The 27,528-nt window shown below is 40.9% G+C and overlaps 3 protein-coding genes and 2 long non-coding RNA genes across 8 annotated transcripts; 3 read left to right on the forward strand and 2 right to left on the reverse strand.

The window, feature by feature from the left end:
* Positions 1 to 538: 538 nt before the first annotated feature.
* Positions 539 to 2,315, reverse strand: LOC115568424 (uncharacterized). The gene is made up of 2 exons (XR_003981394.1): positions 2,209 to 2,315; positions 539 to 1,261 (listed from the first exon to the last, which is right to left on the reverse strand). It is a non-coding gene; the product is annotated as an uncharacterized LOC115568424 (long non-coding RNA).
* LOC115568419 (high-affinity choline transporter 1-like) lies at positions 1,345 to 12,392 on the forward strand. Its single transcript, XM_030395689.1, has 9 exons — positions 1,345 to 1,402; positions 2,151 to 2,347; positions 3,150 to 3,263; positions 8,423 to 8,578; positions 8,993 to 9,141; positions 9,368 to 9,511; positions 11,121 to 11,274; positions 11,351 to 11,568; positions 11,650 to 12,392. Exons 2-9 carry the CDS (start codon positions 2,164 to 2,166, stop codon positions 11,716 to 11,718), a joined length of 1,188 nt encoding a protein of 395 aa, XP_030251549.1. The 5' UTR covers positions 1,345 to 1,402; positions 2,151 to 2,163; the 3' UTR covers positions 11,719 to 12,392.
* A 1,033-nt stretch (positions 12,393 to 13,425) lies between these two features.
* LOC115568418 (high-affinity choline transporter 1-like) lies at positions 13,426 to 21,901 on the forward strand. Of its 3 annotated transcripts, none has more exons than XM_030395686.1 (9): positions 13,426 to 13,532; positions 16,271 to 16,511; positions 17,101 to 17,267; positions 18,371 to 18,526; positions 19,146 to 19,294; positions 19,744 to 19,887; positions 20,551 to 20,704; positions 20,783 to 21,000; positions 21,080 to 21,901. In XM_030395686.1, exons 2-9 carry the CDS (start codon positions 16,297 to 16,299, stop codon positions 21,635 to 21,637), a joined length of 1,761 nt encoding a protein of 586 aa, XP_030251546.1. In that variant the 5' UTR covers positions 13,426 to 13,532; positions 16,271 to 16,296; the 3' UTR covers positions 21,638 to 21,901. The 3 variants fall into 3 exon arrangements, with proteins under 3 accessions (XP_030251546.1, XP_030251547.1, XP_030251548.1); XM_030395687.1 differs by having other exon boundaries at positions 17,154 to 17,267; XM_030395688.1 differs by having other exon boundaries at positions 13,427 to 13,532; positions 16,261 to 16,511; positions 17,154 to 17,267.
* On the reverse strand, positions 21,346 to 22,928 carry LOC115568423 (uncharacterized). The gene is made up of 3 exons (XR_003981393.1): positions 22,788 to 22,928; positions 22,492 to 22,693; positions 21,346 to 21,485 (listed from the first exon to the last, which is right to left on the reverse strand). It is a non-coding gene; the product is annotated as an uncharacterized LOC115568423 (long non-coding RNA).
* Positions 22,808 to 27,467, forward strand: ttc9c (tetratricopeptide repeat domain 9C). 2 transcript variants are annotated; one of them, XM_030395690.1, is made up of 4 exons: positions 22,808 to 22,936; positions 24,328 to 24,673; positions 25,022 to 25,204; positions 26,881 to 27,111. In XM_030395690.1, the coding sequence occupies exons 2-4, from the start codon at positions 24,349 to 24,351 to the stop codon at positions 27,036 to 27,038; spliced, it is 666 nt and encodes a 221-aa protein (XP_030251550.1). In that variant the 5' UTR covers positions 22,808 to 22,936; positions 24,328 to 24,348; the 3' UTR covers positions 27,039 to 27,111. The 2 variants fall into 2 exon arrangements, with proteins under 2 accessions (XP_030251550.1, XP_030251551.1); XM_030395691.1 differs by having other exon boundaries at positions 22,881 to 23,047; positions 26,881 to 27,467.
* The last annotated feature ends 61 nt before the right edge of the window (positions 27,468 to 27,528 follow it).

Raw genomic sequence — 27,528 nt, forward strand, 5'->3', positions numbered from 1 at the left:
GCTTGAACAATGACAGATGAACAACAAACAAGTTGGAAAACAGAGCTACTCTACAGATAGTTCTGTACCCATTCAGCCTGATGAAGAATAAAAGAAAACTGGAGACTGAATATCTTTGGTTTGCGGACCAAACCTGATTTAAGCTCTGGTTAACACTGATCAAGATCTTCTAACATTTTCTGACATTTTAACACCAATCAATTAATCTATTACTTGACAAACACTTAACAGATTAACAGACAACTAAAATAATCATTAGGTGAAGCCCTGGTAGGAATTAGGTTCAGTCAGTGTGACCAATCACATCCTGAGTGACAGATAATTATTCACTGATCCTACCAAATTTTTACAATATGCTCTCAGTTTACTGGAGCAGTTCTATAAAAATGTTAACTGCACATTGTTTTTTGATTGCAGTTTATTGTCTGGTGCACACAGAGTCCCAGAATTATATACATACATATATATAAAAAAAATGGTGAAAACAAAAAAAAATGGTGAAAACAAAAACAAACAAACAAAATTAACGTCCACTTGCAGAAAGGAGATATACAGGTTTTATTCTGAGCCGAGGATCACCCTTAGCAAATATATAAGTTTACATTGAGATTTAACTCAGTTGGGTCCCCAGCATGCCTTGAGGCGAGCCAGAGAAACTGTGTTTAACAGTTCTAGATAACCCTAATCTAGCCTGTTATGCAGTATCCAGTGCTGTCGTTATTCGTAAACCTTATAAAGGAATACAGTTAATGTGTTGGAAAAAGATGAGTTGCGCCATGACTTAAGTTGCTTACAAGATTGTTAACTTCCATCATGATGCAGCACATGAGCTTTGAGATTTACTTAAAAAAAAAATTATTCATATTAACATACACACATGCTGAGCTTGCACATACATGCATATACACTACTGAGAATACTCATGTGTGTGCAAGTGCCAAGTATTAGTATATGTGAATGTGCTAGTGAAGTATGTAGGTCTGTGTATGAGAGTATTCATATACGTGCAGGTGCTCAATACCAGTATAGTAAGTGCAAGTTACTTTTGTATTTACGGTCTAGACTGAGAAAAGTCACGAGAGAGCAGCACCTTCTATGTGAAACTATTGTTTGAATATGACTGAACTGGTCTGGAAACCTGATACTTGAATGTAGTGTTCCAACATTGGGGATATTTTTGAGGCAAAGTCACAGGTACAGGAACCAGGGTCGGTTTTCTCTCAGAAAAGTGACAGTTGTTAAATACTCCTCCTCTCACATCCTGATGCAGACAGAGAGAGAGAGAGAGAGAGAGAGAGAGAGAGAGAGAGAGAGAGAGAGAGAGAGAGAAGTCAGACAGACAGACAGACGGACATGTCAGATGAGTTTACTCCTCAAAATCCAGCAGACGCACAGCAGGGAGGTAAGTTCAAACACTGATGTTGATTATGTTTTTTTGGTATTATTTTAAAGTCACAGTTAGCAGCCAAGTAACAAAACAGCCTACATTAAAGTTGAAGTTGCTGTTGAACTTAGATTGATAGCTGTTTGCAACATTAATCTCACTCTGGTATAATGGACAGCTGTTTTACATTTGAATACAATAAAAAGCTTTAAGTGTCTAAATTGATTCAATGACTTATAACAGCTTAAAAACGTCTTAAATATAAATGGCTGTTAATTGAACTGCAATGCTCTAATAACTATAGTTATCATTTAAATGTAGTGGAGTAAAAGTTTAAAAAATATTTGTAAATGTGTTGCATTAATTTCTGCGCTAACCTTATTTGACAGAGATTTATAATGTTATTTGAAGATGAAGATTTAAAAAATTCACAATATTCACATCATCACATTATCCCCCAATCTGGCAAAAATAACTTAAATCAAATAAAATACAATACAGTTAAAAAATACAAAATAAAAAGAATAATTAAAGAAACGATTCAAATAAAATCCACGCAGTGTATAACTTAGAGATAATTCCAAATTAATCAGAGTTCTAAGTAACAAGTTTCCAAAAAGTCTATGTAAGGGCTCCATAAGCAAGCAAAGCTTTTTTCTTTCTTTTTTTACAATATACATTAGTCTCTCCAAAGCTAGACAGGCCGTATGTTCCCTTGTCCACATTCTAGTAAAGTGTGTATCTATACTTCTCCACAACAATGCAGTTATCCTCAGACAATGAGCCTGAACGTCCCAGGAGTGGTGGTGATGGTGTTCTTCTACCTGCTGGTGCTGGGGACCGGCATCTGGGCCTCCATGAAGTCCAAGCGGGTGAAGACGAGCAGCCAGGCAAACCAGACAGAGGTCAGTCTGCTGGGCAACAGAGGGATAAGCCTTGCGGTGGGAGTATTCACCATGACAGGTGAGTGTGTGATGGAGGCGGTAGTTTCAGGTAACTTCCTTATTTTTTAAATCAAAGATAATGTGACAATGAGGCACAGTGTGGCGCCCTTGGAATCCATTGTGATGCCTATAATAGTTTTTCACACAGTTTTATATACGTCAAGTTGTAGCACATTAAGAACCAGAATCACTGGTCTGGGATGTTGAAGGTCTTATTGATAACATTTTTATGAAGACAAATCATTAAAAAAAAAGAAAAAAAAAGAATATGTCTAAAGAGCTTGTAGAAAGGTGCATTTATTTTCCTTAAAAACATTATTGTGACTGTGAGTCAATAATTTAAAACATTTTGCAGGTTCAAAAATGTTTTGTTTACCTGTGTGTAAGAATTTGGACAGTTGGTCCCGGCTTCCAACAAGGTTTGAGAGCCAATCGTATAATGTTTGGTAATGTCGGCAACATCCACGTCAGCTGTCTAGCGTTAATACTGTAATGTTTGCCTGCTAGCATTAGCAACAAACTGGGAACAACTTCAGTATGTTAGAACACATCTGCACCTTTTTATTGACCTTCATTAGTAAGTCGACAGGTTTGTAAAGAAATGCTGCAATAAAATTAAAATCTCACAAGCAGACCCTCACCTGTGCGGTCACAACATCCTTTTGATGTTTCTCTCAATTTTTCAATCTTTAATGCACCAAACAGAACAGTGCTATCATCATCAGATTTACTTTTTCATTTATTTCTTTCTTTGGGATATGTTTAGAGTATATACGTGGAGGTGTGTGTATGTGGATGTTGCTTACTCATGCTTCCTACAGCTACATTTGTTGGAGGGGGCTTCATCGTCGGTCTGGCAGAGGCGGTGTACACTCCAACCATGGGACTGACCTGGGCTTTCTCTCCAGTTACACCTGCTACTTCTTTCATTGTTGGTAGGACATTTCTTTTTTCCTCTAATTGTCATACTGAATATCATAACTTTTCTAAACAAAACTTTAAAATGAATAAATAAAGGTCTAACAAAGCATAGCATTTTGTATAAGTTACAATATGCATGGCTGTAAAACAGAGTAGTAGAAGAAGAAGAAGAAGAGGTGGTGTGAAGGAATTTCCCTCCTCATTTAGTGACCTTCTTCTGCTCTGTATCTGTAAGCTTGGCAAAGCTGTATTAATAAATCTGAAGCAAAAACAGCCCTATTTCCATGGAAACCAAGGTTTAGAGTAAAGCTATCAGGAGATACAGTTATCACTGAAGCAACACATCTCAGGTTCGACTGATTGTTTTGTCTTTGCACAGAATGCATGTGCGTCATCCCAAAAACATACAGTATCACCAAGGTTAACCAAGCTCACTCTTCAGAAAACATGGACAGCGATGGGTTAAAGAGACCACTGATCGGGTACCTCATCAGAATGGTATTGGCTGGCACACTGTACACTGTGGTCTCTATTATTCCTCTTGATCTAGCCTGTCAATAAATGCTGCTTCTAAAGACACCAGGGCCCGTATTCACAAAGACTTTTATCTTAATGTTAGGAGTACTCCTAAATCGGACTTTTTATGTTGGAGTCGTTTCTTAAAAGTAATTCACAAAGCCGCTGAGACCTACTTTCAGTTATGAAAACATTGAACTCCTAAACTCGAAGTAACTCTCTGTTGCTATGGATGACGTCATTTTATAAGGATGCACTTAGAAGTGGTGACAACGGTGATTGGTTGTTGAGTGACAGGGCAGCCCATTGAAAAGTTGCATAGGCTACACAATGCATTAAGTGAAAATAAGGAAGTCGCCTTCAAGCCCATGACAAAGCCTATGAATAGATATTGGATAAAGAAATGTATTTATGAGGAGAATTAAGTGCCGCACTTTTTACTTTGTAAAAAGTAACGCACTGCAAATTTCCTACCATATTTCACCAAACACAGAAGTCATGTGATAATATTAGTCCCATGCGAATCGGCATCTCTGTGATTTGGGGTCGTTTTTTGTTTTTCTTAAGGTTTTTTGTGTTTTTCATGTCTTTTTTCTGCCTTTTTCCCGGTTGAGAATTATGGAGGCTGCTTTAGGAATTATGAATGAAAGTTTCGACAGCATTTTGGGCGCAAATTCAGGAGGCTCATCAGAAGAGCGAAATCTCGAAAGATGATTAGATGGATTACATGTATGGCAGCATGCGGTAAGGAACATTCTTCCATCTTTCAACAGGCTCGGTTATTATATTAAAAATATCCATATCTAACCGTTGTGCTGCTCCAGTAAGGGCTCTGGTGCGATCGACCCGGGGTTAATGTCAGTAAATTTGAGTTAAAACACAGACTTCGCTTATGCGTAGATGTGGTGGGATAATTTCTAAATCACTTGAGGTCCCCAGGTAATACTAGTCTCGTGCGAAGAGCTGCATTTTCCCTGTAGCCAAATACCGGAGTGTTGCCAAACATTTTAACTCCGGTGTTATTGAATTGTTTCAGTTGATTGGGAACGTTATTGCGTCCCTGACCAACTCAACCACAACTTCAGTCCCTTCACGGTCCATCCGACATCATTCCCTGTTATTTAGCGTCTCCAAAACATTCGGCTGTGACCAGGTCTTAGCGAGTTAGGAGTCCTCTGGACTACTTCTAAGGTCTTCCAGACTTAGGTGCTACTTTTAGGCTTAAAATGTTTTGTGAATAACTCTTATTTTAAAAAATTAGGAGTCCTAAAGTTACGACTGACACGCCCATTATTTTTAGGAGTTGCTCCTAAATTCGCCTGTTAGGAGCTACTTTTAGCCTTAAGATTCTTTGTGAATACGGGCCCAGGTCACCAGCTCTACGAAATTTCCATCACAGGTGGTGAATCCAAAACAGAACCAATTGATCTACGCGGCAGTCCATATGCTGTTATTCATTCACCTGGCGCTGCTCTCCTGAGCCCTCAACACCTCTCTCTCTCCTGCAGCCACACCTTGACCATGCTCACCTCCACAAAAACTAATGAAATATAAGACGGTGAAAATACATGGTTATTGTGATGTATTGGCAATAGTCCGCCACACCAGTAGGGGATGCTCTACTACACTGACTGGTATGTGTACGCCTCAGTAATCAACGAACCAGTGTGGAAGTACACCTGAAGTTCGGTCTTCTTTTGTACCATTTAGTATAGTGATGCTACAATAAGTTATTATATTGTTCTCAGTTTGACTAGAGAAATCATTACAAATTGGCGACGAGTGTAGTAACCCACTGATGCCGTCAGATGAGGACGAGGTCGCGGGGATTGACACTGTTAACCAAACTGTCGATGGGAGAGGGACCACGAGAATGGCAGCGCTCATCGGTCATATTGCCTTTGACAAGTCCACTGAACAATGGTCGACGTATGTCAAGAGGTTTTCAACATTTTGCCGAAGCCAATGATGTCCCGGCAGCAAAAAAAGTTGCTGTATTTTTGAGTGTAATAGGGGCTACAACATATGGACTGCCGCGTAGTTTGCTTGCTCCAGATAACCCAGGAAGTAAACCGTACGCGGACCTCGTGAAAATTCTGAATGAGCACTTCTCTCCGAAGCCCATTATAATTGCTGAGAGATTCCGTTTGCACAAACGCAATCAGGAAGAGGGAGAGAGTGTTGCACAGTATCTGGCTATTTTAAAGAAGCTGTCCGACTGTGATTTTGACACTAGTTTGCACGATGCTCTGCATGATAGAGAAAACTATTAACAAAAGAAGCATTAACTTTTCAGCGTGCTGTAGACATTTCGGTGTCAATGGAATCTGTAGCTAGAGAATCTCAGCACTTGAAAACTTCTCTGAAAGGGCATGTTGTGTCCGTCTCTTCACCACAAGGCGGAGACAAATGCTTTCGTTGTGGCAAGACAAATCATAATGAAATAGACTGTTAATACGGAGAGGAGCAATGCCACAACTTAAAAAGAGAGGCCATATTGCCTGTTTGTGTAGAAATGAAAAGAGTGACCAAAAGCACACCCAAGAAAAACATGAAACCAAAATGAAACCATGGAAACAGTTTAAAAAAGAGAAAAAATTCATAAAGTGGGAGCTAATGCTACTGGCAGTGAAAGGGAGTCCACATCAGATTCAGACTCTGAATTGACACTGCATATGGTGTCAGCAGTGGTGAAGGACACAGAGCCATTGAGGGCAGTTAAAAAGGAAAATGCAGTGTCGTCTTTGATGAGGATTAGACCCATTATTGAAGGTCATCTCAATAAAATGAAACCTGACACCGGGGCAGCTGTATCCGTGATCTCAGTGGAGATGTACAAAACCAAATTTGCCCATGAATGTTTACGGAAGACTAATGTGGTGTTGAAAACTTACACAGGGGAAGTGTTGTTACCAGAGGGCAGGGTGAAAGTATGGATGAAGATGAATAAACAAAAGGTCAGATTGCCCGTATACATTGTGAAAGGGAAGTCACCCACTCTTTGGCCGTGAATGGCTAAGGAACATAAAGCTTGACTGGCGTGAAATAAAGACAATGAGAACAGGGCACAAGGCCTGTGAGACATTTGAAAATGTTCTGAACTGTCACGCCCAAGTTTTCAGTGAAACCCTAGGAACACTGATGGGGTTTGAAAGGTCCCTGCCATTGAATCCTGATCAACACCCGAAGTTCTGTCAGGCACGCGTAGCCCCATACGCATTGAGACCGAAAGTCGAAGCTGAAATTGATTGATTATTCCAACTGGATCTCTCCAGTTCAATTCAGTGAGTGGGCAACCCCAATTGTCCCTGCCGTTAAGAAGAATGGTGGTGTGAGAATCTGTGGGGATTTCAAAGTTACAGTCAATCCGGCTTTATCTTTCACAGGCTTATCTCCAGGTGTCTGTCAGTGAAGATTCAGGGAAATATCTCACTATCACTACACACAAAGGCATGTTTTGTTACAATCGTTTACCTTTCGGGATAAGAAGTGCTTGTTAGCGATAATGGACCACAGTTGACGTTGGAGGAGTTTGCCAGCTTTTTGACATCTAATGGCGTTAAGCATGTGCGCTCAGCTGCCTTGACCACCCTGCGACTAACGGCCCAGCTGAACGATTCGTACAGACCTTTCAACATTCTCTTAAGTCATCAAAGGGAACTTCAGCTGTTCAAAAGCGACTTGATGCCTTCCTGTTTCAGTATAGGAAGACGCCTCATACAACTACTTAGGAGACACCTGCAATGCTGTTTCTGCACCGCAAGCTTCGCACTCGCCTTGACCTGCTAAAACCAAGTGTGGCAGCTGTGTTGGATCAGGCACAAGGTGCCCAGTGCACCTACAAGGCAGTGTGCTCTAAGGCCAGGACATTAAGCATCGGCGATCCAGTCCTTGTCCGGGATTACCGGAAGGGAGAGGAAAAGTGGATAGCCAGAACCGTTACATCACAGGCTGGTAGAGTATCCTACCAGGTCAGTGTGGGATCAACACACCGGTGGAATCGGCATGCTGACCAGATGATGGCATGTCACCCTTACATATTCCAAACTGCAGCTGACGTGCAACCGACACCCAGCATGGACAGGGGAGGAGTTGTGATGTATTGGTAATATTCTGCCACACCAGAAAGGGATGCTCTACTACACTGAATGGTATGTGTACGCTTCAGTAATAAACAAACCAGTGTGGAAGTACACCTGAAGGTGGTCTGTCTTCTTTCGTACCGTTTAGCATAGTGATGCTACAATAAGTAAATATATTGTTCTCAGTTTGACTAGAGAAGTCATTACAGTTATAAAGACTACACAGCTAACAGTCGTGTTAGTTAGGTCGTCTCGTTGAACGCTCGTTCAAAACCTGTAACTAAAACCCTGTATTGAGTTGGCGGCCATATTGGTGTTGGTGATGTGTGTTGAGCAGTTTCACACAGAACTTCATGATAATTTAAGAAACTGCGACTTTTCCTGACTTGAAAAGTCATCTTTGTATTGAGAAACATAATTGGTTTAACTGGCAAAACTCAAACGGAAGGGGCCTGCTTATTTACTACCAAATGCTCATAGAAATGTGTTGATAGAGTGCTATGCTAACGTGACAAAATGCAGGGCTACATGCAGTGCCATAGATCTGTCTCCCCTTGTGTGATTTGATTATTAAGGTGGGCTCTTCTTCGCCAAGACAATGAGAGACAGAAAATATGTGACGATGATGGACCCCTTCCAGATCAAGTATGGAAATCTGATAAGTGGAGTTCTGTCTGTGGTGCTGCTGATCTCTGATATAATCGGGGTTACAGGAACTCTTATTGGTTTAGGTAAGTGACACTGATACAGGTTTTCTCACATTCTTTTTCCACTTGCAATAATACATTCTGCACCATCTCTCAATGAGCATATTTATCATGAACTTAATTTGCTGGAACATGTAATTACAAGCCTGTCACTTGCAGTCTTGCTATGCAATTTGGGGTCATGTACTCTATGGTGCAATTATTTTACATCCCAGTTTTACACACCTAAATGAAATCATAAAATATTACAATACAACAATAAAAGTTGAGTAGAACAATAGGTTTACAATAATCAACTATGACCACAATCTGTTTTGAACTCAACTGAAGATGTATTCATCTTGATATGCATAATGGATATTTTAAAAAGAACAAGGAATCAGTTTGAAATAGTGTTCAATGTATTCAATTTGTACATGTGTCGGTGTGACTTCATAGGTGCAACTATGAGTGTGATCCTGGATCTGCCCTACACTCTTTGTATTTGGATCTCTGCTGCTGTAGCCATCGTCTACACACTGATGGGAGGCCTCTACTCTGTGGCCTACACAGACATCATACAGCTGACCCTCATATTTGTCAGTTTGGTGAGTTCCTCACTCAACACTTCAACATTTTGAAGCTTGTATAAATCAGTTTTGTTGTTGAGGTCATTGGTACAGCAAATTTTTTTCTTATGAGGGACACATCTTGTCTTAGATATTATAAAAAGTTTATGTTGACTCCCTGGAATCCTGCCAAGCAAGTAACCTGACCTAACCTTTCATACCACTTTACCTTAGCCAATTAAACCTTCTTTGTCTTTTTCACAAGTGGTTATGTGTCCCCTTCATCCTGACGAACCCCCATTCAGCTGACATCACCAAGACTGCTTTCAACTTCACCTACCAGGCCCCCTGGATCGGTTCAGTGGATGGAGACACAGCGTGGAGGTGGATTGATAATTTCTTGTTATTGGTAAGGACTACAGTGTCACGGCACAGAAATAGAGGCTCAAACGGGCAGAAGAGACAAAGAGACATAAAGCTGGGATAGTACAACAAAACGATTTATTAAGGCTTCACTAAAACAACAGAACCAAGAAAGGAGTGACACATCACTCAGGCTGGCGGGGAATAACTCAGCTAACATAAACCAAAAGGGAAAGTGAAACTTAAAAAGACTCGGTACAAACTCGAGCTATCAATAAAAACTGAGAATCAGGACTACAGCCACGAAAAATGAGAGAAACAAAAACGCTGTCTACAAGGAACTGGACAGGGACAGGATAACAAATACTACCAGACTGGACGAGAAAGAGCGGGCTTGGCTGCCTGTCCGCTCTGCCCCGCCTGCCAGAGAGAGAGGGAGAAGAGAGAGAGGAAAAAAAGGGAGAGAGAGGCTGCCACTATCTGGCCCTAGACGTGGAGGGTGTGACATACAGTCAGTTATTTTGTAATGTTGCTTAGTTTTTATACATGCAGTTACTGAGGACTAGTGAAGGAATCTGTATTAGGTTGCCGCATGTCGTGGAAAAACTTGTTCTTAAGAATATATTTATTCATTTTCAGTTTTACAACAAGGACAGATAAACACAAAACAAACCAAACAAACCAAAAAGAAAACACAACACACACACACACACACCAGCTCAGTTACACACAATTCTACACATGGAAGAAGAAATAAAAATAATACATGATAAATACACAACAGTATGCCCCCCCCCCCCCCCCCAAAGACTTTTCAGGAAACCCTTTCCACATAATGGCAGAGACATTGGGGTCCAAGTAATTCAAATAATGTTCCGAATCAAATTTTTTTTGATATTGAGTGAACTATATATGTCTAAATGTCTAGTAGAGGCACTAAATCAAACAGCACCTTATGCCAACCCTAAACAGTTGGACCTTTATTACTTATCCACTGCAATAAAATATTCTTCCTAGCTGCATATGTGAGAAAATACAATACAGTCTCTGATTGTTAATGTCACTAGCAGGAAGGCCTAAAATGAAAGACATTGGGTCCATCTCTAGCTTCAGTCCTAGTATCTTTTCAATTCCAGATTTGGCCTTGTTGCTTCATGTTGTCAAAGTTTTAACCACTGTACAACATATATACATCAATTCATGGGTTTCACATGGAAATTTGAATTGGTATATCACATGGGTTTAACATGTAATCACACATGGTTTACATGGACATTTATGTAACAGCACACCAAGTCAACATGACCTGAAGCAGAGACAACGATACCTGACTATAACATACTACTGGCTAAACCCCTGTCTTAATGGGCTGGGCTTATGCTAAAAAACTTGCAACAACTTTACGAGCACAGTCAAACATCAAACAAGTGGAACAACGAAAGACATGCAACTTAGCAAGGAAGTTAAAATTACGTACTATTCAACAGCAACAAGTCCAGCTGGGTGTCTGTCTTGCAGCCTTTTAGTTCGCAAACGCTCTTGCCAGCCAGTCTGAGACGTACTCTAGTTCATTCTCTTGCTTGGTCCATCTCCCTTTTTCTTCTCATCTTGAATATATAGAAAGAGTGGTTTTCTTTGTTTTATTTTCATATAAGTCTCTAGGTAACCTGGGATGTCAAAGCTTCCACCAGAGGACCCTGTCAGCTTCTTCGTCAGCCACTGCCAGGATCACCTGCTTTATTGCAGCTGCCCTCGTCCTCATACTTGGAGTCCCGTCAATTTTGATCGGAGCAGTAGCGGCATCAACAGGTACAGCGATAGAATTGAGCATAAGAAAATAGTGAGACCATAGTGACTTATGTCATATCTACTTTGTTGGCATCAGATTGGAACATGACCACGTATGGATCCCCGTCCCCGTACGAGCGCGGTGAAGCCAGTCAGATTCTGCCCATTGCTCTGCAGCACTTCGCACCAAACTACATCTCCATCATCGGTATCGGAGCAATAGCTGCTGCGGTGATGTCATCTACAGACTCTGCTTTATTGTCCTCCGCCTCCATCTTCACATCCAACATCTATAAGAACATCCTGAGGACCAGGGTAAGAGGAGACCAAAGGAGAAGAACAGAATCATGGCTGTTTCTTTCTGTTTCTGCTTCAAGGTTCTTCTTTCCCCTCCAGGCATCAGATCGAGAGCTCCAGTGGGTGATCCGGGCCACCGTGGTGTTGGTGGGCTTGGCTGGCACGTGATTCACCTTCTTACAGAAAAGCATCATGGTTTTATGGATTCTGGGCTCAGACATAACCTACACCATCATGTTCCCTCAACTCATCTGCGTCCTCTTCTGTAACATCTCCAATGGCTATGGCTCCATCATGGGCTTGCTGGTTGGAGTGCTGATGAGAGTGCTGAGTGGCGAGCCATTGATAGGGTTGCCAGTCATTCTCCACTTCCCAGGTTGCACTCTTGAGGATGGTGTTTATATCCAGCACTCTCCTGTTAGGACAATCTGCATGTTGTCCACTATCTGTGTCACTCTGTTGTTGTCCTATCTGGCTTCACTGCTCTTCAATAAAGGAGTGATTCCTGAGAGGTGGGATGTATTTAAAGTGAAAACCAAAAAACTGACATCCCTTCAAGTTTTAGGGAGCCATCGGACCGCCAAAAGAGATGAAAAGGAGAAAGCCGAAGTTCAAAATGAGATGGAATTAATGTTGACGACAAATCTGCAGGACTGAAAAAAGAAATGGTTTTATGGGATGTCTTTTGGAGCTATATTACCATGTCTCTGTAATTATATCAATTATTTGATCTAGGCCACAAGATGCCACAAGAAGTCATCACTTTGCAACTTCTACTGTGCTTTGGTGTAATGTTTTAGTTCTATTTAATTGGGGATCAATAAACTGAGCCTCTTGACTTATGTTACTGGTTCAAATAAGCTAGAAGGTCAATAAATAAACATGCATTCTGAATTTAGTTCTTATGTTTGTAAACTTCATTTATAGTGCACATCACCCATGGCGTTCCCACAATCTTGAGGTCAAAAATTAGCCTTAATTACCAAATGGACTTGCATTTCTAAAGTGCTTTTCCAGTCTACAGATCACTCAAACCGCTTTTACAACACTTGTCATATTCACCTATTCACACACACATTCATACACTAATGGCAGAGGCTGCCATGCAAGGTGCCAACTGCTCATCAGGAGCAATTTGGGGTTCAGTATCTTGCTCAAGGACACTTCAACATGCAGTTGGGGGAGCCAGGGATTCGAACTAGTCCGATTACTAGACGACCCACTCTACCTCCTGAGCTACAGCCGCCTCTAGAATGGTAAGTACTAGAATTGTTTTTTAATTGCAGTTTATTGTCAGGTGCACAAAGAGTCACCGTGTTCTAGCCTGTCGTTCTTTGAAAACGATAGAAAGTAATGCAGTTAATGTGTTAGTAAAAGATGAGTTGCACCACGCCTTAAGTTGCTCACAAGATTGTTAAATTCCATCCTGACACATTTTATTGAAAGAAAAAAATTATTCATACTAACATACATACATGCTGAGCTTGCACATACATATATATACACTACTGAGAATACTCATGCGTGTGCATGTGCCCAGTATCAGTATATGTGAATGTGCAAGTGAAGTATGTAGGTCTGTGTATGAGAGTATTCATATACACAGGTGCTCAATACCAGTATAGCAAGTGCAAGTTACTTTTGTATCTGCAGTTTAGACTGAACAGTCATGACAGAGCAGCACCTTATACATGAATTTATTGTCTGAATATGACTGACCTGGTCTTGAACCTGATACTTGAACAAAGTGGTCTCCTCAAGGAATGTAGTGTCCCAACATTGGGGACATTTTTGAGGCAATGTCACAGGTACAGAAACCAGGGTCTGGTTTTCTCTCAGAAAAGTGACAGTTGTTAATTACTCCTCCTCTCACATCGACAGACAGACAGAGAGAGAGAGAGAGACAGAGACAGAGACAGAGACAGACGGACCTGTCAGATGAGTTCTGACTCCTCAAAATCCAGCAGACGCACAGCAGAGAGGTAAGTTCAAACACTGATGTTGATTATGTTTTTTTTGTATTAGTCACAGTTAGCAGCCATGTGACTAAACAGCCTACATTAAAGTTGAAGTCTCTGTTGAACTTAGGTTGATAGCTGTTTGCAACATTAATCTCACTCTGGTATAGTGGACATCTGTTTTACGACAACTGCAGCCAACTGATAATACCTTTAAAAGAGCTGCAATAAGGCTTGCTCTACACCGCCTGCTGTGTTCACACTGAACTGCTCTGCAGATATTTCATGTTTTTTGGAACAGTTTAACAGGTGTTTTGATACAATTTACAATTTCACCCAGAGAAAACACCCCCGATCATACATTTGAATACAATAAAAAGCTTAAAGTGTCTAAATTGATTCAATGACTGATTCTGAATCAGAACTTCTTAAATGTAAATGGCTGTGAATTCAACTGCAATGTACTAGTAACTATAGTTATCACTTAAATGTAGTGACTAAAAGTAAAAAACATGTAAATGTGTTGCATTCATTTCCGCGCTCAGGTCATTTGACAGAGCTTTATAATGTTATTTGAAGATGAAGATTTTAAAAATCTATATACAACAGATAAATAACATAAGTGAATCATACAGTAGATGGACTTTTTTAACCCCCAAAAGTTTCTCCTAGGCGGTATCAAAAAAGAGATAGTAGATGCAATGCATGACACTCCTACTTACTTCACTTATCTAGCAAGCACATCGTCAAAACCGACATGTACACACGTAACTCCATCGGTAGACACCATGAAAAGATTGGATGGGTTTAAATATATCGTTTGCAAGATTTTTATATCACTTAAACATGAACATTTTAAAAGATGAATTAAACACATTATCCCCCAATCTGGCAATAGTAACTTAAATCAAATAAAATACAATGCAGTTAAATCATTTAAAATAAAATCCCCGCAGTGTATAACTTAGAGAAAGTTTCAAATTAATCAGATTTCCTTTTTACAATATATGCTAGTCTCTCCAAAGCTAGACAGGCCGTATGTTCCCTTGTCCACATTCTAATAGAGTGTGTATCCATACTTCTCCACTACAATGCAGTTATCCTCCTGGCTTGTAAAAGTCCAAAGTCAATAAGCAGCAACTGTTCATGAGTTACCACAAAGTGTACAGGGTTTGTTCCCAGTGTACAGAAAAAAATTACAGTTAATAAACTGCTACGGCCCAGCTTGTTAGGGGAAAGTGACGCAACATAAAACCAGGTTTACTTGGTAAATTAAAGTTATTCATTCACCAGAAGCGGCATTGTCAGCAAAAGAGAAACAATAAAGACAAAGGACAGAGGGCCTGTGAGTGCTGCTTAAATCAACGGACAAATAGAACCATAAGAGGACTCGTAAAACGGAGCTACTGTTGCTACAACAAAATGAAAATAAAACCTCCCCGTCTACTTCCCTACTTACTCCAGACCAAAAACATGTTGTGGAACTTACGCCAAAAGTAAGACACAGGGTGGTCAACCCCATCAGCATCCTCCTGCAATAACACAGCACCAGTTCCAACAGCGCTGGCATCAACCTCCAACTGGAAAGGTCTGGAGATGTCAGATGCAGCAAGCAGGGGCGTGGCTTAAGAGAGATTTCACACTTTTTTTCGCATCTACTTTAGGACTAAGCAGAGTGGTTAGTGGATGGATAATGGTGGAAAAGTTACGGCAGAAACTCATAGTAACCTGCCATGCCTAAGAACCTGCGAAGAGCTCTCCTAGTGGCGGGAACTGAACACTCTGATATGGCCGATACTTTAGCCACTAGGAGGAGCACCTGACCTTGGCCCACCTGTCTTCCTAAGTACAGTTGCTTTTCCAAATTCGCACTTTGCTAGGTTTAGTATGAGCGACGCTTCAGCGAGCCGAGTGAACACTTGCTCAAGGATCTTCATGTGCTCCTCCCAAGTGGAGGTGTACACAGTAAGGTCATCTAAATAGGCATTACAGTATTTTTTGGCCTATCCTTCACTCAGATTAATTGACAGTTGCCATAAAGATGAGTTGGCTCAAATAGCGGATCACTTCAGTATCACATACACTAAACAATTACTTAAGAAGGAGATTAAAACTCTAATTATCTGTAAATGGTGGAATTGAAGGTGATTGTGGTACTAGCAGTTAGAACCCGCTGTGCTGGAGGATGGCACCCTGAGTGAAGTGGCCGGTAGCCGAAAGCTTGAGGGTGATCCTCATGGTGCTCAAGCTTTCTCGGGAGTGGAGGGTGAGGCAGATGAGTGGATGAAAACTCCATTTACACTGCCAGGCTTTGAACCTCCTCGCTACGATCCTCTGTCTTCAGCTAGTACTGGGTCCAGAGACAAGGCCTGTTTAAAAGTACGCCATGCCCGTCTCCAGATGGAAGCCCAGGAAAAGGCATAAAAACAGTAAAAACAGCACCACTCCACCTAGTGGATCTAACAATGAGAAAACTGCAAGTGTGTGTGATCAGTACTATATTCTAGCTATGCCTGGCCCAGTCCGCAGACAATTAAAAAGTGTCTCATTCACAATCTGTACAATTTCGAGAGACACAGTGGCGTGCTGCTCAATTGAAATTGAAATTGAATTGAAACCCGCATCGTGAAATCATACCAACTGCTGTACAGGCAGAAACGGTAACACACACACACACAAACACACTATGGAGGCAGAGCTTGGCGATGGCCATAATATAAACCAACAAATGTAAGTGATTGACTCCTGTTAGTTTTTTCTAGCTGAAATCCAGTCCCACTGGCAATAAATGCAGCGAGGGAGACACAGGCAGTCACACTATGAGCCTGAACGTCCCAGGAGTGGTGGTGATGGTGTTCTTCTACCTGCTGGTGCTGGGGACCGGCATCTGGGCCTCCATGAAGTCCAAGCGGGTGAAGAAGAGCAGCCAGGCAGACCAGACAGAGGTCAGTCTGCTGGGCAACAGAGGGATAAGCCTTGCGGTAGGAGTATTCACCATGACAGGTGAGTGTGTGATGGAGGCGGTAGTTTCAGGTAACTTCCTTATTTTTTTAAATCAAAGATAATGTGACAATGAGAATCCACTGTGATGCCTATTATAGTTTTTCACACAGTTTTATTTACATCAAGTTGTAGCACATTAAGAAATGTTGTTTGTTTACCTGTGTGTAAGAAGTTGGTCCCAGCTTCTGACAAGGTTTGAGAGCCAATCGTATAACAGCGTCGTACTGCCCTAACTTTAGCTAGCTTTAGCATTAGCAACATTAACGTTAGCTAATGTAGGCAACATCCACGTCAGCTACCCATCATTAATACTGTAATGTTTGCCAGCATTAGCAACAAACTGGTAACAACTTGAGTATGTTAGAACACATCTGCACCTTTTTATTGACCTTCATTAGTAAGTCGACAGGTTTGTAAAGAAATGCTGCAATAAAATTAAAATCTCACAAGCAGACCCTCACCTTTGCGGGCACAACATCCTTTCAATGTTTCTCTGAATTTTTCAATCTTTAATGCACCAAACAGAACAGTGCTATCATCGTCAGATTTACTTTTTTGTGTATTTCTTTCTTTGGGATATGTTTTACAGTATATACGTGGAGGTGTGTGTTTGTGGATGTTGCTTACACATGCTTCCTACAGCTACATTTGTTGGAGGGGGCTTCATCGTCGGTCTGGCAGAGGCGGTGTACACTCCAACCATGGGACTGACCTGGGCTGTCATTCCAGTAACAGCTGCTACGTCTTTCATTGTTGGTAGGACAGGTTTTTTTGTTTTTAGTTTTTCTCTAATTGTTATACTGAATATCCTAATTTTTCTAAACAAAACTTTAAAAATGTGAAGCAACACATCTCAGGTTCGACTGATTGTTTTGTCTGTGCACAGAATGCATATGAGTCATCCCAAAAACATACAGTATCACCAAGGTTAACCAAGCTCACTCTTCAGTAAACATGGACATCCAGCGATGGGTTAAAGAGACCACTGACTGGGTACCTCATCAGAATGGTAGTGGCTGGCACACTGTACACTGTGGTCTCTATTATTCCCCTTGATCAAGCCTGTCAATAAATGCTGCTTCTTGAGACATTGGGCCACCAGCTCTACAGAATTTCCATCGCAGGTGGTGAACACATAACAGAACCAGTTGATTGCAGACTGCTTATGAACCTCAAAGACGAAGAACGAGAAGTCACAAAACAAAACAAAAGTCTGCCATGTTTTTGTGCACTATAGGAACATTCAGGAGGACGGCAACGGTGGAAACAGCTCATTTTTCTTTAGACACTAATACTAACTAGCCCTTCTAGTTTCCCTCGTGGGACTTTGTATGGAAGTGAATGGAGAGAGACAAATTACATTTTGATCCTGCTTGTATTGTGCAGTGAATTTAAACGATACATTTCCAACTCAAGACAGTTGCAGTTTCTTGTAAAACTAATAGAATATAAGACTGTGAAAATTCATGGTTATAAAAACTACACAGCCGGCAGTCGTGTCAGTGACGTCGTCTCGTTGAACGCTCACCAAAACTACTTAAACCCTGTATTGAGTTGCCGGCCATATTGGTGTTGGTGATGTGTGTTGAGCGAGACCATGAAGTTCTGATGTAGTTGATGACTTGATGATAATTTAACAAACTGCGACTTTTTCTGACTTGGAGAGTCATCTTTAATATTGAGAAACATCATAGGTGTAGCTCGTTGCACAACTCAAACGAAAGGGGCGTCACTTTGTCTCTATTTACTACCAAATGTTCATAGAAATGTGTTGATGGAGTGCAATGCTAATGTGACAAAATGCAGGATTACATGCAGCGCCACAGATCTGTCTCCCTTTGTGTGATTTGATTATTAAGGTGGGCTCTTCTTCGCAAAGACAATGAGAGACAGAAAATATGTGACGATGATGGACCCCTTCCAGATCAAGTATGGAAATCTGATAAGTGGAGTTCTGTCTGTAGCGCTGCTGATATCTGATATAATCTGGGTTACAGGAACTCTTATTGGTTTAGGTAAGTGACACTGATACAGGTTTTCTCACATTCTTTTTCCATTTGCAATAATTTATCATGCACCATCTCTCAATGAGCATATATATCATGAACTTGTTATTCATTTGCTGGAACATGTAATTACAAGCCTGTCACTTGCAGTCTTGCTATGCACCACCAGTGTATATTCTCAGGAGCGAAACAAGCATTTTGTATTCAGGACTGAATAATCTTTTCAGGAAAATTACCTGGTGACATGCTGAAGCAGGTTTACAACTTATGCAATGCTGTGAACCTCCTGACATCTGTCAATAGATTTAACATTAGCAGAGACTCGACAGCTGTTAAATTCAAAAACTTGTTAGCCTGCAAAATTTGGGGAATTGTAGTCTATGGTGCAATTATTCTACATCCCAGTTTTACACACCTAAATGAAATCATAAAATATTACAATGCAACAATAAAAGTTGAGTAGAACAATAGGTTTACAATAATCAACTATGACCATGATCTGTTTTGAACTGAACTGAAGATTTATTCATCTTGATATGCACAGTGGATATTTTAAAAAGAACAAGGAATCAGTTTGAAATAGTGTTCAATGTATTCAATTTGTACACGTGTCGGTGTGACTTCATAGGTGCAACTATGAGTGTGATCCTGGATCTGCCCTACACTCTTTGTATTTGGATCTCTGCTGCTGTAGCCATCGTCTACACACTGATGGGAGGCCTCTACTCTGTGGCCTACACAGACATCATACAGCTGACCCTTATATTTGTCAGTTTGGTGAGTTCCTCACTCAACACTTCAACATTTGAAGCTTGTACAAATCAGCTTTATTGTTGAGTTCATTTGTACAGCAAATTATTTATTTATTTATTTTTCTTTTTTGGCCTTTTTATGGCTTTATTGATAGTACAGCTGAAGAGGTGACAGGAAACAGGGTGAGAGAGAGGGGGAGTGACACGCAGCAAATGGTCCCCAGGCCGGGAGTAGAGCCCGGTTCTGCTGCAGCGAGGACAGAGCCTCTGTACATGTGACGCCTGCTTTCCCAACTGAGCTAAAGTGCGTCCCAAATTAAATTTTTCTTATGAGGGACACAACGTCTTGTCTCTTATCAGATCTCATAAAAAGTTTGTGGTGACTCCCTGGAATCCTGCCAAGCAAGTAACCTGATCTGACCTGTCACACTACTTTACCTTAGCCAATGAAAACCTTCTTTGTCTTTTCTGTAGTGGTTATGCGTCCCCTTCATCCTGACAAACCCCCATTCAGTTGACATCACCAAGACTGCTTTCAACTTCACCTACCAGGACCCGTGGATCGGTTCAGTGGATGGAGACACAGCGTGGAGGTGGATTGATAATTTCTTAATATTGGTAAGGACTGCAGAGGAGGATTAGTTTGTCCTGATTCCTGATTTGGCCTTGTTGCAACATATTGTAGAAGTTTTAACCACTTTGTCAGAAAACAAGGCAGCAGCGCCCGTACAACATACATACACCAATTCATGGGTTTCACATGGAAATTTGAATTGGTATATCACATAGGTTTAACATATAATCACACATGGATATTTGTATGGTTTAACAGCACACCAAGTCAACATGACCTGAAGCAGAGACGATACCTGACTATAGCATACTACCGGCTAAACCCCAAACAGCAAAGAAGTGGAACAACGAGAGACATGTAACTTAGCAAGCAAGCTCATATTGCTTACTATTCAACAGCAACGAGTCCAGTTTGGCGTCTGTTTTGCAGCCTTGTAGTTCCCAAACGCTTCCACCAGCCAGTCTGACATATACACTAGTTCATCCTCCTGCCTGGTCCCTTTCTCTTTTTCTTTTCTCCGCCCCCTACGTCAATGTCCACTTTGGTCTCTTCACCTCAGCAAAAATTCAAGTCCATGTCCGATATTCTCCTCCAGGCCCTCCAAAGCTCCTGTGATAGCAGTGCAAACACTGACAAGCATAGCGTAGCTAACTTGTAACAATCAGTGAATATATAGAAAGAGTGGTTTTCTTTGTTTTATTTATAAGTCTCTAGGTAACCTTGGATATCAAAGCTTCCACCAGAGGACCCTGTCAGCTTCTTCGTCAGCCACTGCCAGGATCACCTGCTTTATTGCAGCTGCCCTCGTCCTCATACTTGGAGTCCCGTCAATTTTGATCGGAGCAGTAGCGGCATCAACAGGTACAGCGATAGAATTCAGTAAAAAAAAATAGTGAGACCATGATGATTTATGTCACATCTTTACTTTGTTGGCATCAGATTGGAACATGACCACGTATGGATCCCCGTCCCCGTACGAGCGCGGTGAAGCCAGTCAGATTCTGCCCATTGCTCTGCAGTATCTCACGCCAAACTACATCTCCATCATCGGTATCGGAGCAATAGCTGCTGCGGTGATGTCATCTACAGACTCTGCTTTATTGTCCTCCGCCTCCATCTTCACATCCAACATCTATAAGAACATCCTGAGGACCAAGGTAAGAGGAGACCAGAGGAGAAGAACAGAATCATGGCTGTTTCTTTCTGTTTCAGTTTCAAGTTTTTTTCCCCTTGCAGGCATCAGATCGAGAGCTCCAGTGGGTGATCCGGGCCACCGTGGTGTTGGTGGGCTTGGCTGGCACATCACTCACCTTCTTACAAAACAGCATCATGGTTTTATGGATTCTGGGCTCAGACATAACCTACACCATCATGTTCCCTCAACTCATCTGCGTCCTCTTCTGTAACATCTCCAATGGCTATGGCTCCATCATGGGCTTGCTGGTTGGAGTGCTGATGAGAGTGCTGAGTGGCGAGCCATTGATAGGGTTGCCAGTCATTCTCCACTTCCCAGGTTGCACTCTTGAGGATGGTGTTTATATCCAGCACTCTCCTGTTAGGACAATCTGCATGTTGTCCACTATCTTTGTCACTCTGTTGTTGTCCTATCTGGCTTCACTGCTCTTCAATAAAGGAGTGATTCCTGAGAGGTGGGACATATTTAAAGTAAAAACCAAAAAAATGACATCCTTTCAAGTTTTAGTGAGCCATGGGACTGCCAAAAGAGATGAAAAGGAGAAAGCCGAAGTTCAGAATAAAATGGAATTAATGTTGGCGACAAATCTGCAGGACTGAAAAAAGAAATTTTTTTTTTATAGGATGTCTTTTGGAGCGTTATTACCATGTCTCTGTAATTATATCAATTATTTGATCTAGGCCACAAGATGCCACAAGAGGTCATCACTTTGCTACTTCTACTGTGCTTTGGTGTAATGTTTTATTTCTATTTAATTGGGGATCAAGAAACTGGTCCTCTTGACTTATGTTACTCGTTCATGACACAAATGTAATTTTATGTGTAATTATCAAACAACCAATAAAAGCTCAAATAAGCTTGAAGGTAAATTAATGAACATGTGAAACTGTCTATAGCAAGCTGGTCTATAAATGACACAGTACAGCCATCGATGCTCTGCATTCGGCAAATTAATTTTTAGGTTACTTCATCTTGGAAGGTTCTTGTCTATGTCTGATTTGGTGGTGTAAACCGTATTGAAAGTTGTCGCACTAATCATGTCGGATCTGTCATAACGTTTTCAAGTAAAGTTTGTTTTTAAAATTAACTACATTTATAGAGCACATCACCCACCGAGTTTCCACATTCTTGAGGTCAAAAAGTAGCCTTAATTACCAAATGGACTTGCATTTCTAAAGTGGTTTTCCAGTCTACAGACTGCTGAAAGTTGTTTTACAACATTCAAGTGCCATGCAAGGTGCCAACTGCTCGTCAGGAGCAATTTGGGGTTCATTATCTTGCTCAAGGACACTTTGACATGCAGCTGGGGGGCCAGGGATTTGAATCAGTCTGATTACAAGACAACCCACTCTACCTCTTGAGCTACAGCTGCCCCTAGAATGGTAAGAACTAGAATGGCACTCAGCAGAACACGTACCTCCAACAAGACCGAACCGCTTCCTTTTGTACTCACTTAAAGATGCCATGCCATCACGCCTGAATTTTCTTCATCAAGATCCCTGCATTATTTTCTCAGAGATAAACAAAACTGTCGAAAACAAATCAGTATTTCTGTCCAGATTGGCAGCAAACGTTAATGGGGTCTATTCTCGGTGGGGAGACATCCTTCATCCAAGTTTCATTGAAATCCGTTTAGTAGATTTTGTGTTACCCTGCTGACAAACCAACATATCAGCTGGGTAAACGTCTGAATTTAATAAATGGAACATAAACATTTAGATTGTTGTTGTGTTTATGTGGGGACATTACCTGGTTCGGCCTCACGGTGGCAGTAGTGCTGCGTGGAGTTGAAGTTTTGACCACTTCATTGAAAACAAGGAAGCGCCTGTACGGCAACAGAATGACTGTCAACTGCGGGAAGTAGCCGCCCGTTGACTATCTTTACAGTGGCGTGTAAGGTGAGACGACGCAGAACAATTTACACATCACGCACTTTCACGCAACGAACCATTAAAATGTGTAGACATCCCTGAATTGAATGTAATGGGAGTTCGCCAGAGTACGAGCAGGTGAGGTTAGCATAGTAACGTCGCTAGCTCCGTTAGCTGTAGGCGCAAACCGTTAACGTGTTCGTTGAAGACCGTTTAGAATGTTCAATATCAATGACGTCTTCGAGTTATGACGTCTGCTACCTAGCAACCCCGATTCTGCTGCTCTGGGTGTTAGCATAGCGATGCAAGCTAACATACCTTAAGCAAAAAACACAAATACGACGCACACACGAGTTAATGATACCAATGTGGCCGAAATGCAAATGAAACACGGCATTTGACGTGAAGTGTTCTCAGCGTGGGGTTGAGGTGGCCAAAAATATCACTTTTAATGATACGTTGTTATGGAGTATTTAGACGGACAAGAATTCAATGTATAAGATCAGTAAACCTAAATTTAAATCTTCCAGATATCAATAAAACTAGGACAGTAACGCCCCGGGATCGATATAGATATTAGTTATCTGCTTGGCAACATGGAAATAGTTGTTGTTTACAATGGACCCATACTTCTCGTACACTAAGCTCATGGAATTTGCTAATATCAGTGAACTTGATGTCCTCCCTAGTCAAAAAGTCCTTCAGGAATCCTATAAGAAGAACGTTTGGTCAGTCTTACTGGGAATCTGCTTTTATTTTACTGGTTCCAACATTAATCCAACAAAAGGAATTCTTTATGAAGAGGTTTGGGTTGTTATAGGATTTCCACTTACATATTGGAAATGAGTCTTCTCTGATTCCAATAAAATCCCTTAGAAGACTATCCCCTTTGACAGAAAAAGAAATGCTTGGATGCTTCAAAAATCAGTACAAATCATATCAGAATCCAATAGATTTCCTGATTGAAGAGTGTGTGTGTGTGTGTGCGTGTTTGTACCTCACAGAGTAGAACTGTTTGCGAACTATATGTGTTTTAAATTAACAGGCTGCTGTCATTCATTTTAGATTTGAGCAAAATGTCATGTTGTTCAGGATAATTTTATATAATGGTTTGTTGCATTATTTTATATCGTAATGTTTATGCATATTGCATCTCCACAAGCTTAAACGAGACATATGGGATGGGTTAAGCCTCAAAATTATTGGTTCATACAATATCCCTAATGCAACTACATAAGAAAGGAGACAGAAGATTTTGAATTAAAGTTTAAAAAATGAATAAAACATTCACTGGATAGGGAATTCAGCAAGATCCCTTCTATGAATAAGAGCTTGAACTGATGTGTTTGATTTTGGATGAATTGCCCTCCAGCAGCTTCTTCACTGATTAATTTATATTTACACATTCATCTGAACAGCTGACTAGCTCCATTGCAGAAATGGAGGCAGGAGAGGAGAGTATGGATGTGCAGGGAGCAGCAGCAGAACCAAGCTTTTCCGGATACAAACAGACTTCCACAAAGCCGGTTTGGACTTTGCTGGAGGACGCAGCCCAAATGAAAACTGAAGGGAACGCTTTCTACCGAGAGAAGAACATTCGCTCAGCCATTGGGCGTTATCACCGGGCTCTGCTGGTCCTCCGAGGCCTCGACTCTGAAGTGATGACATCAATGAAAGGATTTGGACATGAGATGCCTCCACTCACACCTGAACAGGAGGCTGCACTGAGAAACACACAAGTGGATTGCTACAACAACTTAGCTGGTAGATAAAATATCACAACCATGCAAATCTAGGGGTGAAAAGAGAACTAGGTTTGACTGAAATGCATTGGAGATTCTGTTAAAATCTATTCAAGTGATAACTCTACAGAAAAACATTCTGAGTTAAGTAGTTTCATGAAGTCACTAATTTTATATTGAGCCCTTAGCATAATCAATTCAGTGTGAACATTTCCTACCAACAAATCCCTCTGCAGGTCAGTGATGCTCCACTGAGGTGACTTCCTTTATAAGAGAGCCTTTTCATTGATTGCTTTAAAATTGAAACTGACTGCTGGATACAGCATGTACAATATTTTGTATTATATATGTACATATACATTTCTTTCAGCCTGTTTGCTGCAGAAACAGAGTGTTGACTATGCTCGTGTGCGGGAATACAGCCTGCGGGTACTGCAATGGCGACCGGGTGATGTCAAAGCACTGTACAGGGCTGGAGTAGCCACTCTGGAGATGGGAGATGCACAGACTGCCAAACAGTATCTCACCCAGGCTTGCAGTGTGCAGCCTAATGGTAAGAAAAGAGCCGGCACAGCAGGCTTAAGCTATCGTCCATATGAATAGTTATTTATTAAAAAATCTCCAAATATCTCATTGTGGTCCAGTACCACCTCTGCACTGGTCATGTAGCTTCAGTGTAGGGATGCCATGGTGAGGAAGTTTTATAAACTCCCAACAACAACGGTGTTACTTATTATCACAGGACATTTCATCAGAAATGACACTTGTCAGTGTTGGTCAATATTTATAGAGCGCTGTATTGAGTGGCAGCTAATGTAAACCAAACATTTCCAGCTGCTGCAGCTTCACATTCATAGCATATATCTGATGAAAAGCTTCAGCACTTGCCACTATCGTTCATCAAAAATGCATTTACAAAACAAGACAGCAGTCATTTTCAGCTTTTGTTGACAGCAGATCAGGTTCTTGAACGATCCTTTTTTTCTATACCAATTGTATGAAATTTCTTTTGACAAAAGATAACATTATACATACATGTGGAGAGCCCCTCTGGGCGTAACATAGCGTTTGTCCAAGCAAGCCTCCAGGAAGCCAATCAGTAATGTAATCGGTGTATGGTAAAACACTGTTTACCACTAGTAATATCAACTATTGCTGCAAGCTTATGTTGGTGCTCTGTAAATGTCTACACAGAATGCATGCAGCCACAGTACAGTAGTAGAAGGGTTTGGTGGCGCTCAAAGCGAAATACAAAGTCAGTGTAGTTACTAGTCTTACTGAGAGGAAAATAGAGAGGAAAATAGACTCTGGATTACACCAAAACATATCAAGCTGCGTCTCCACTGAAGTACATTCAGTATAGTACCCTATGAACCGTAGGTAATCTGTGGTAACTACTACCAGATCTGCCTTGCGTTTCCACGGTGGACAGTACTCTCGCTGTAGGTGCAAGTGATGCTTGAGCCCCTATGTGGCCCCTTTATAGACCACTGCACTGATTGACCTGGAAGCATATATTTCACAACAGACATGTATAAGACAAACCAAAAAGTGCCCAGTGTAGACTGTGTGTTCAGTTTTCATAAATCATTTTAACGAGGATATTTGCTGCTTGTTGTTTCTAGACTTCTTTCTTAGTACAACCAATATATACAGACTGTTGCTAATTATCATAATTGTTTCATATTTGATAACCACCCAATATAGTTTGAATACTTTAAAATTGTTTAAAATAGTTCAACATTTCAGGAAAAACATATATTTGCATTCTTGCCAAGAGTTTGATGAGAAAATCAATAAGACTCTTATGTCCATCCATTAAATCTTAAACTTCAGCCAGTCAGCTTATCTCTCACCTCCAAAAATAACAAATTATCAAGTTCATCTTGTCACAGAATAAACAAGCAAGATACAACTTAAATATGTCATGTATTAAAGGTCATTCAGATAAAATATTCAACACTCTGCAAATTCAGAGCCTACAAAGACAAAATTGCAATCAATTTTCCTATTTCATGGACTGACTACATTTGTTTACAAGACTAATTTAGACAGAAAGTTGTTGGTTCTGTCACAGATTGCTGGATATTTCTGAATGAATCCTATATAACTAATATTTCTAGCATCATTCTGCGGAGTCTCTCCTAGCCTGCTCCTGTTTATTTGAACACCTGTGGGATAAAGGAAAGTATGCCATTTCAAAACAAACACTTCATCTTTCCATCGCAGATGCCAATGTGAGGAAGCACCTGCAGAGGGCTGAGGAGAAACTGAATCGGGAGTTACAAAAAGAGAGGGCGATGTACCGAGGCATGTTTTCCTCCAGCCTGAAGAGCAGCTCCGGAGGAGGGATTAACCAAACCAGTCGAGCTGGTGAGGGAGTTTAGCCTGCCAGCTCAAGGAGCCAATCATGGCCTGAGACAGACTGTTGAACTGATTACAAACCAACAGAAGAATGTTCACACATCTTGAATCACTTATCATGTTAGTGTATCTCCTTTAGGTGTTAAAGAGGTGAGTTTAGGAAAGTAGGAATGGTACATCTTAGAGATTACTGGAATGCAGTCAGTATGAGAGAAAAGATGTCGCTACTGAAAATAGAAAGGAGACAACTTAGTTTCCTAGCAACACGGAAAACAAAGTTGATTTTTAGTCCAAAAGAGCAAGAGTCTGGGTATTTCACAAAATGCTTGTGGAGGCTTAAGTGAGACTCTACGTGCACTACCCGAAGTTGTGATTATGTCTTCAGGATTGCAGTTGTCTGGTCAGTGTTGTGAATGTTTTCTTTTTGAGTTTTCAATTAAAATATTTTTTCATAAATAATGTTCAAGATGTCTTTTTTCAACTCATCTGATCATAAAATTATACAATGTAGGT

This window comes from Sparus aurata, chromosome 18 (assembly GCF_900880675.1).
Source record: "Sparus aurata chromosome 18, fSpaAur1.1, whole genome shotgun sequence".
Classification (NCBI taxonomy): Eukaryota; Metazoa; Chordata; class Actinopteri; order Spariformes; family Sparidae; genus Sparus; species Sparus aurata.

Coding starts and splice junctions, on each gene's coding strand:
- ttc9c (XM_030395690.1), top strand. CDS start 24,349: ATGGAGGCAGGAGAGGAGAGTATGGATGTGCAGGGAGCAGCAGCAGAA. Junction 24,674..25,021: donor TTGCTACAACAACTTAGCTG/GTAGATAAAATA, acceptor CATTTCTTTCAG/CCTGTTTGCTGCAGAAACAG. Junction 25,205..26,880: donor TTGCAGTGTGCAGCCTAATG/GTAAGAAAAGAG, acceptor TTTCCATCGCAG/ATGCCAATGTGAGGAAGCAC.
- LOC115568419 (XM_030395689.1), top strand. CDS start 2,164: ATGAGCCTGAACGTCCCAGGAGTGGTGGTGATGGTGTTCTTCTACCTG. Junction 8,579..8,992: donor AGGAACTCTTATTGGTTTAG/GTAAGTGACACT, acceptor GTGACTTCATAG/GTGCAACTATGAGTGTGATC. Junction 9,142..9,367: donor CCCTCATATTTGTCAGTTTG/GTGAGTTCCTCA, acceptor CTTTTTCACAAG/TGGTTATGTGTCCCCTTCAT.
- LOC115568418 (XM_030395686.1), top strand. CDS start 16,297: ATGCAGCGAGGGAGACACAGGCAGTCACACTATGAGCCTGAACGTCCC. Junction 16,512..17,100: donor AGGAGTATTCACCATGACAG/GTGAGTGTGTGA, acceptor TATGTTTTACAG/TATATACGTGGAGGTGTGTG. Junction 21,001..21,079: donor AGAACATCCTGAGGACCAAG/GTAAGAGGAGAC, acceptor TTCCCCTTGCAG/GCATCAGATCGAGAGCTCCA.